The sequence below is a fragment of the Juglans regia genome, chromosome 7 (genome assembly GCF_001411555.2).
Source record: "Juglans regia cultivar Chandler chromosome 7, Walnut 2.0, whole genome shotgun sequence".
NCBI classification, from domain to species: Eukaryota; Viridiplantae; Streptophyta; class Magnoliopsida; order Fagales; family Juglandaceae; genus Juglans; species Juglans regia.
The window spans coordinates 6139370-6149090 of record NC_049907.1 but is presented as its reverse complement, the minus strand read 5'-3'; the positions used below and the strand labels follow the sequence as shown (position 1 = coordinate 6149090).

At 30.5% G+C, this 9721-nt stretch overlaps 1 protein-coding gene across 3 annotated transcripts; it reads left to right on the top strand.

Annotated features, from left to right (window-relative positions):
- Window positions 1–1307: 1307 nt before the first annotated feature.
- LOC108980876 (receptor like protein 21-like) lies at window positions 1308–9292 on the top strand. 3 transcript variants are annotated; one of them, XM_035692374.1, is made up of 9 exons: window positions 1308–1799; window positions 2243–2401; window positions 2514–2588; window positions 2692–2856; window positions 3487–3648; window positions 4121–4282; window positions 5353–5514; window positions 5991–6065; window positions 6749–9290. In XM_035692374.1, exons 1-9 carry the CDS (start codon window positions 1349–1351, stop codon window positions 8965–8967), a joined length of 3630 nt encoding a protein of 1209 aa, XP_035548267.1. In that variant the 5' UTR covers window positions 1308–1348; the 3' UTR covers window positions 8968–9290. The 3 variants fall into 3 exon arrangements, with proteins under 3 accessions (XP_035548267.1, XP_035548268.1, XP_035548269.1); XM_035692376.1 differs by having other exon boundaries at window positions 1714–1799; window positions 2230–2401; XM_035692375.1 differs by lacking the exon at window positions 5353–5514 and having other exon boundaries at window positions 6749–9292.
- Window positions 9293–9721: the final 429 nt, after the last annotated feature.

Sequence of the window (9721 nt, the reverse complement as noted above, 5' to 3'; positions counted from 1 at the left end):
CCAAGTCAATGTGGAAAATACATGACATCCTAACTTCAGCTAGCCAATGTACACTCAACTTCGGTAATCCATTTTTGTAAAGTTTTTTTTATAATATTTACTTTTGGATGTGTAGATCATCATATCTTGAATTTTAGGGAATATCAATCTGTGGTTAAGTCGGCATCTATTATCTATATAATTTATGAAGCATCATCGATCTATCTGTATTCTATTGAGCTAATTCATCATTTTATTTTTCATTTTATTGATCATTTAATTATCACATTAATAAATCTTAATTTCTTGAGAATGATATTTATGATTACCAATTCAATAATAGAGAGGAATAAAAGATAAGAAATTTCATTTTATAGTGGTTATTAATTTTTCACTACTTATCTCTTTGACTAATTTTCTGCACTTATCTCAATTATTATTTTACTATTATTTTATAAGTAAAAAAATTATTTATCTTATTGTAGCTATTAACTCGTTATTATTTACCTCATGAAATATTCACCACAATTCAATTCTACATGACCCATTGTCCCACCTTGAACACAACTCTCACTTAGGCCTTGTTTGGTTACACAGATGCAATAAGATGAAAGTTAAAAATTGAATAAAATATTATTAGAAAATAATTTTTTAGTATTATTTTTATTTTGAAATTTAAAAAAATTGAATTATTTATTGTATTTTGTTTGAAAATTTAGAAAAATTATAATGACTAAATGAGATGAGATGAGATGAAATCAAATAATTTGTGAAAAAGTTTAGTTGCATGAAATTGCATATTGATGTGATTATATATCAGTGCAATTTGAGGGAATTAATGGCCATAATTCTTGGATAAATCATTTTCTGGATAGGGTTGGTTAACTCAAAATGCTAGTGCATGGATTATAGAAAGTAATGGGACATCATAGATCAGTCACAATCAGTGTGAAAAATAATTAAAGCCAATCCATGTGAATGTGGAAATTAAAGGCACTACTATTTCATGCACATGATTAGATTCCAATCAGTCAATGTCAATGTGGAAATAATTTAGCTCCCCACTTGCGTGAAGTTTCATTCATGGAACATTCAAAGTCTTCTCTATACGCGTTTTCCCATTAATATGACATTCATATCTCCACTACTGCATAAGATATGGGTCTAGTTATTAATTAATCTAAGTCAATATAGCTCCTAACTTTTAATTTCAGCCACTCTAACACTCTAAGTCCTGTGTTCCATTTTCCTTATACAATATATATATATATATATATATATATATATATATATATATATATAATATTCAGTTGTGGAAAGCCACGATACTCACAATAGGACAGCCAAAACAAGCAGATTTTAGATAGAAATGAATATGGGTGTCTTACAATATTATTTCTCAATGAAGGTTTTGCTTTGGGTTTTAGTGGTTTTTGTTCAAACTCATGAGTATATGGGTTGCTTGGAGGAAGAGAGAATTGGTCTGCTTCACTTGAAGTCATTTCTTATTATATCTATTTCGTCTACCGGAGCTTATAATTCAGATTATGATCTTCTTCCTTCATGGGTTGACCATGAGAAGAGTGATTGTTGTGGTTGGGAGCGGGTCACATGCAACTCCACCACAAGTCATGTGATAGAACTGTCTCTCGACAATTTAACGCAATATCCTGATTATGATCTTCATTTCTATTTCAAAATGGTGGAATATAATGAGGAACATCAATGGCTGTTAAATGTGTCTCTATTAGAGCCTTTCAAGGAGTTAAGAAGTCTTGATCTATCCTTTAATGCAATCGATGGTTGCATACCAGATGAAGGTATGTTGTGAGGAATGATGAGTTTTAATATATAATATTCTGAAATTCACATATTGTGTCTATTACTTTTAATTTTAATTTTATTTGTAATAATACATTTGTATATCCTTCCTGGAAAGGTTTGAATTATTTCAACTATAAATTCTAAAATTACCTAATTAAGTTGTTATTTTTGTTCGAAACACGTCATACTAGTTTTATATATAAAAGGTCTTTAATTATAATTACTTTTGTAATTTTACAAATTGAAATTTTTTAAGTAGCCAGCTAGCGTTAAAGCATTTGTTTCACTTTCAATAGGTGGCTTGGAGATATAAATTTGTATTCAGGGTATATGCTAATTATACGGCTCCATTCAAAGATTCTAAACCCACTCGGATAAATATAGATTAATATTCACTCAATCTGTAAACTCTATCTATTTCTTAAGATATATTTTGCAGGATTTGAAAAGCTTTCAACCCTAAGGAATCTGGAAATTTTAAACCTTGGTTACAACTTCTTTGATGACATTAGCATTCTACAATCTCTGGGTTCTATCACTTCGCTCAAGACTTTAAATCTTACTTGGAATAACGTGGAGGGATACTTTCCAGCACAAGGTACGTAATTAAAGTGATATCTTCTATCTAATTATATATTTTAAATCAGAGCATTCACGAATTCATGTATCTAATCTTATAACTTTATCGTCAACTTGGATTATTAATGTAGAATTAGTTACGTTGAGAAATTTGAACACGCTGGATATAAGCTCCAATTTATACATTGGTACCCTCCCAAATCAAGGCAAGTGCGTGCTTAATTAATTGATAAATTTATTTTGTTGTAAAAAGGACAATGAAGAAGGTTTATTTTGTTGCATCTTCCAATAATTTTTCTTAATTTGAAGGTTTTGAAAGGCTAGCGGTACTGAGAAACTTGGAGACATTGATCCTCGATTATAATAGCTTTGGCTACAGCATCATACCATCTCTAAGTAACCTTACATCCCTTATGACATTAAGTCTTTCAGGGAATAGTTTGGGAGTTGATGAAGGAGTAATTAATGTTGAAGGTAATTATATTGTACTATTATATTATTACTTGTTGGTCCTATACTAATTGCTTTTAGTCATTTTAATTTATACCGTTTCTGAATGGATCACTTTCATCCCCAAACTCAAAGGTACTGATGAGTCTTGGTGGTTATGCTACTATATATAGAACATTAATTTATACTGATCTCATATATAAATTTGTCCCTAATTAATGGTACTTATGATTTTAGTAGATCATATATATATATATATATATATATAATAAGCTCTAAAACTAAGTTTGAAAATGAATTAATTCATGGTTTTGATGTGTTTGATGTTTAAGAGATCGAAGGTAAGAAATTAAGAAATAATTGGGATTTTTCTGCATGTAATTAAACTAAAATTTGTAGATCAAATGAATGACTGTGTATGCTTTTTTAGCCTTTACATTGGATTTCTTAAACGTATGTGTTCTTTAAACTGTTCAATTACAGGACAATTCCTCATTACTTTGTTTAATTTGTCATTATTTTGTTTTCACTCACACACACACACACATATAAAGACTTTTGATTCTTTTTCTTTCTTTCTTTTTAATTCTGTTGTTGATGGACATTAATTGATAAGAGTTACTTTGTTGTGTCTTCCAATAATTTTCTTGCAAGGTGGTACTTTTGAAAGGCTCGCCGTATTGAGAAATCTGAAGACATTGAATCTCGAATTTAATGAGTTTGATGACAGCATCATACCATCTCTAAGTGGGCTTACATCTCTTGCGACATTGAATCTTGCGCGGAATAGAATACAAGGAGTAAATTATGGTGAAGGTATTATTGATCATGATAATTAATTCTCACGCTCCATATGAACTTGAAGTTCATTAATAATTATGTGAATCTTGAAGTTCATTAATTTTTTTAGGAAACAAAAACCTGAATTAGACTTAATGTTTTCTGAATACATGTTATAGTGCAGAGTAGGGGATGTAATTTAATTTAGTTGAGATATTGATTAATCAATTTATAGTATAAGAATGAAATATTAATAATTTCAAAATAATAATTACAGTTTAATTAGGATGTTTTTTATTTTTTTTTTAGATTTAAAATAATATTCGTATTCCAATATATATTTATATATATGATTATTACATCGTCATGCATGTTGTCCAAAAGTTTGAATCTTGCTTATGTAGTTCATAAGTTCTAAATTATCACTAAATTTATTCAAAATACATTCTTATTGTATTGGTTTTTTCTTCATTTCATAATAAAATAATTTAATAAATATTAACTACAGGTTGGAAAATGTTGTCAAGATTGGAGAACTTGGAGATATTAGATCTTAGTCACAATTCCCTCAATGACACTAGTTGTCTTCAATCAATTGCTGCAATCAAATCCCTTAAGAATCTGAATCTTGCTCACAATATTGAGTTGGGCCGATCCTTTCCAACCAAAGGTATGCTGATTTTTAGACTTTAGCTTATTATATGTGGACGGATATTGAATTATTCTTTCATGAGCTTTCAATCTACACTTTTCCACACCACGCATCATTAATTTATTTGTTAGGTTATGTGTAAGAGACGTGATCATAACAAGTTATTAAAAAAGACTTAGGCCTCGATTGTTTTCGGAGATGAGATGAGATAAGATGAGATTAAAGTTAAAAAGTTGAATAAAATATTATTAGAGTATATTTTTTAGTATTATTTTTGTTTTGAGATTTGAAAAAGTTGAATTGTTTATTTTATTTTGTATTGAAAGTTGAGAAAGTTGTAATGATGAGATGAGATGAGATGAGATGTTTTTCCAAAACAAACGAGGCCTTAATTTTTTTCAGGAAACAAAAACTACTTATTATGAATGTTGGTGAATATCAGTTATTATGTTTTCAAGTCTACTTAATTTTTTTAGGAAGCAAAAGCTTTTTTTCCAAGTCCACTTATTATGTTTTCTTAATCAATTAGTTTTTTCTCATATATTTTTTATATCCTTAAATTTTTATAAAAAAAATGACAACATTATTCAAAAAATAATTTCTTAATCATTGAGTAAAAAAAATAAGAAAATTCATTTCCAAATAAAAATGATACGAAAGTGATATTTTCTACTTTGCAAAACTAAATTAATGAATAGCGGACGGTTGTCGAATGATAAGAAATGAAAGTGGATAATCACGGATATGGGTTTTACATATTTGGAATCTTGTGCTTTGGCGGATATATGTGGATGAATTTAACATGCAATTAGAATGGGTTGGTTTAGTGGGTCCGTCCAATAAAATCCTTTTGAGAGTCTAAAGCCCTTATTCAACTACGCATAACAACTCCATCCAATTGTTTTTTCTCTCTTTAATTAGCTGAAGCAGTAGTAGTGCTTCAAAGACCCTCAGAGAAGCCACTAAAAGTAATGTGTGCTCTGGAGATGGGATTGTAATACATCTACACTTTTTCTTAATATTCATTCTAATTGTATTGGTTTTTTCTTCGTTTCATAAAAAAATAAATTATTAAATTATTAATACAGGTTGGAAAATGTTGTCAAGATTGGAGAACCTGGAGATATTAGATCTTAGTGACAATGACCTCAACGCGAGTACTGGTTTTCTTCAATCAATTGCTGCAATCAAATCCCTTAAAACTCTCAATCTTGAATACAATGAGTTGACGGGATCCTTTCCAACCAAAGGTATGTTGATTTTTTAGGACGTCATTTGTTAGCTTACATGTATATAATATGTGACATATATAGCATGCATGTTAATTAAAATATATATATATATATAATTTTTTGTGGAAACAAACATTACCAAAATTAATCTTTCTCTTTGGCATTTGAACAATAATTTTAATGCATAGATTCATAGTTTTTGAGATACAAGTGCATTACATTTGTATGTGCCACTTTGAATCAAATGTCAACATTATTTAGATGTGGACAAGATTTTAAACTTGAATTTCATATTACCTTAGAAACAAAACAAAATTGAAATCATAAGATTGATTTGATAATCTAAATCTAAATCATTCATGACGTTAAGGCAATGATGATACTCATTAGTGATAGTAGGGGATCGTTCAATGGCAGTGTGAAATATGTTATAACAACAAATTCTATTAAGATATAATTAAAATGAGATCATTTTTTAATTTACTGTTATGCAGAGCTAGCAAATTTAAGCAACTTGGAGGTTCTTATCTTGAGACATAATCATTTTGGTGGACGACTAGCAATCCAAGGTAAGAAAGAGTTATCTCATCTGACGACATGAATAATTAGTATTCTACATATCTTTTGCATCCACTACACATGAAGAACACAATGTAACTATGACCTTAATTCGAATTTCCATTGTCAAGTATCCACCGTTTTAACAAGAATATACACATAAAAAGATGAAATTATCAACTTTCATTTAATTGGAGATGCTTAAGGTTAATATTAAGAATACTTTTGCCTTTTCAGACATGTATATTTGTTATAAAAACAATTGTGATTTTTTTTACAAATGTATAATTGATACTGAAAAAGCAATTATGTTCAGATCAGTTACACTTACAAGTCAAAGTTCAAGAATAAGTATAAAAAAAGTGCATGGTAATTAATTGGTGGGAGAAAAACAAAAGCAATCTATCTTTATAGTTAGCTGAAAAACTTGACACCATCTCTCTTGTAGGACAGGCCAATTTAAGCAAGTTAGAGAAATAATTTGGATATCAGTGCAAATTTGTTCTTAGGAATCATTTCTCAATCTGTTAGGAAACTACTTTTGCACAGGCATTTACACTTTGTTAGCATTGCCCAAATGATCTATAATTACTTATGAATTGGCCATTTTTTTTTATATTGAACATAAAGGTGATTGGTCTGACCGATTGTTAGAGTAGAGCATAATCAATTTTGATGTTATTTATTTTGACAGAATTTTGTGCATTGAAGAAGCTTGAAGTGTTGGATCTATCTTACAATTACTTTGAGGGGATCCTACCTCCATGCATAAACAATATGAAATCTCTTGTGGTGTTAGATATTTCTGCTAACCAATTCAATGGAAATGCTTCATCATCATATGTAGAAGCCAGCAGAACAAGTCTCGAGTACATTGATTTTAGTTATAACCAGTTTGTTGGGGTATTCTCATTCACCTTGTTCGCCAACTACTCTAAGCTTGAGGTTCTTCGATTCAACAACCAAAGCAATAAAGTTGAAATAGAAACTGAAGGTTCCATGGGTTGGTCCCCTTTGTTTCAGCTAAAGATCATTGAATTGTCTAACTGTAATCTGAACAGGCTCACTGGTAGTATTCCAAAATTTCTTCTTGCCCAACACGAACTGGATACAGTTTCTCTTTCTCACAACAAGTTGAAAGGAAGCTTTCCGAATTGGATGGTTGAAAACAATACAAGATTACGCTTGCTAAATCTTCGAAATAACTCTTTTGTTGGCCAGTTATATCTACCAACATTGATCCACACGCATATGACCTGGATGGATGTCTCAGCCAATCACTTGGACGGAAAACTTCCAGAAAACATTGGCAAGATTTTTCCAAACTTATTATATCTAAATCTTTCCAATAATAATCTTGAAGGTAATCTTCCTTCTTCAATTAGTGGCATGCTTTATTTGGAGGTATTAGATTTTTCTTCCAATAATTTCTCAGGCGGGGTCCCAAGAGGATTAAATACAGGTTGCTTGTCATTAAGGATTTTGAACCTTGCTCATAACGGCTTCAATGGTGCAATTTTTGTTGGGACAAACCAGGAAATTCTGCAGATGAATGATAATCAATTCACAAGTATCACACTGGTAACTAATTCAACTGTTTCCCTGTCATATTTAGATATTAGCAACAATAGAATTTCAGATACTATCCCCCGATGGATTGGGAACTCGTCAGCCTTGAAAACTCTTGTTATGGCTAACAATGGCTTTTATGGTCGGATCCCATGTGAACTAAATATGACAGGTACTTTAGACCTTTCTCATAATTTATTTACGGGATCGTTACCTTCTTGCTTGAATCTACCAAAGCTTGAACACCTATATTTGCAAGGGAACAAATTCACAGGATCAATACCAAAAGTTCTTTTCAATTTCTCATCTCTTTTGACATTGGATATTGGAGATAACAACTTTACAGGCAGCATCTCTGTTGAAATCAAACAACTTCAACGCTTAAAAGTACTTTTGTTGAGTGGCAATCATTTCACTGGTATAATTCCGAATCAGCTGTGTTTGTTAAGAATGATAAGCATAATGGATCTTTCCAAGAATGCTTTTTCTGGGACCATACCACAATGCCTCCATGACATATATTTTGGGAAGACAACGACACCTAGTGTTGACTATTTTAGTGGAAAAGTTGATTCATCTAGTCTGTTTATTAAATTATCTTACACGTATAAAGGCTTCTCAAATACGTATGGTAACTTTTACCAATATCTTAAAGATGTTGATGTAGAAGTAGAGATCGAGTTTGTAACCAAATATAGGCATAATTCTTATAAGGGTTCTATCCTTGGTTACATGTCTGGATTGGATTTGTCATGCAACAAACTGGCAGGCGGCATCCCACCGGAATTAGGACAAATATCTTCATTGCATGCACTGAACTTATCTTATAATCAGTTGACTGGTACAATTCCTGAATCATTTTCAAAGTTGACTCCCTTGGAAAGTTTAGATCTCTCTCATAATAGTTTGAGTGGAGAAATTCCTTCAGCACTGATTGATCTAACCTTTCTTGAGGTATTCAACGTGGCTCACAACAACTTATCAGGTAAAGTTCCAGATATGAAAGCACAATTTGGAACATTTGAGAAAAGCAGCTATGAAGGAAACCTATTTCTCTGTGGACCACCACTAGATAAAAGTTGCACCAAAGTAAACCAATCAGATCCAAGATCAACCCAATCTTCAAATGCAAGCGATAGAAAATGGTATGAAGTAGATCCTTTGGTCTTCCATACAAGTTTCTCGGTATCTTACATCATCTTCTTCTTTAGCATAATTAGTCTTCTTTATATTAATCATTATTGGCTACAAAGATGCTACAACTTCATGGAAGATCATATATACTCTTGTTATTATTTTGTTTTTGATACCTCAAAAAGGTTGTCAAATTGTATATGCAATTAAGATACATTGATTTTCTTTTGAAATCGTTAATGATAGTAATAATGGTAAGTTATCTATGAATTGGATTTTGGTATAGTTAGTCATTGAGCTCAAATATGAGAGAGGTGTACTTCGCTTAAACTTTTATTCTATTTTATTATGGATATTGTTTTTTGTGATTGGGAATGGTTTCTTTTTACTACTGTATTCGATTGGATTAAATAAATTAAGTATAGATTAAAAAACAAAGAAGTTGTGTCTGAGTAGACTAGTCATGATATCCAACAACAACATAGTTTTCGGATGAAAGTAACATAAAATGGTAAAAAATAAGTCGAGGACTTTCCTTACAAGTATCTTGGTATCTAACATCATTTTCTTTTTAGGTGTTCATAGTTTACTTTATATTAGTCTTTACTGGCAATAAAAGTACTTCAATTTAATCGAGGATCTTATATACTCGTGTTATTATTATATTCTTCATTATCTAAAAAAGTCGTCAAATTAACCATCTATGTCATTAGATATATTGAATTTCCATTGAAATCTTGAAGATACTGATAACAGCTTGTTGTGTCTGAAATTGATTATGAATAATTAATTAGTTATTCTGATCAAATATGAAACTAGGTGTTCAATTGCATGACTTTTCTTTATAGCTAATCAAATATGAAACTAGGTGATCAAATATTGAAGATGATGGATGGAGTTTTTTGTAACTCAAAATACTTTTCTTTATAACTAATCATTTGAACTAACCCGATTAGTTCAGTAT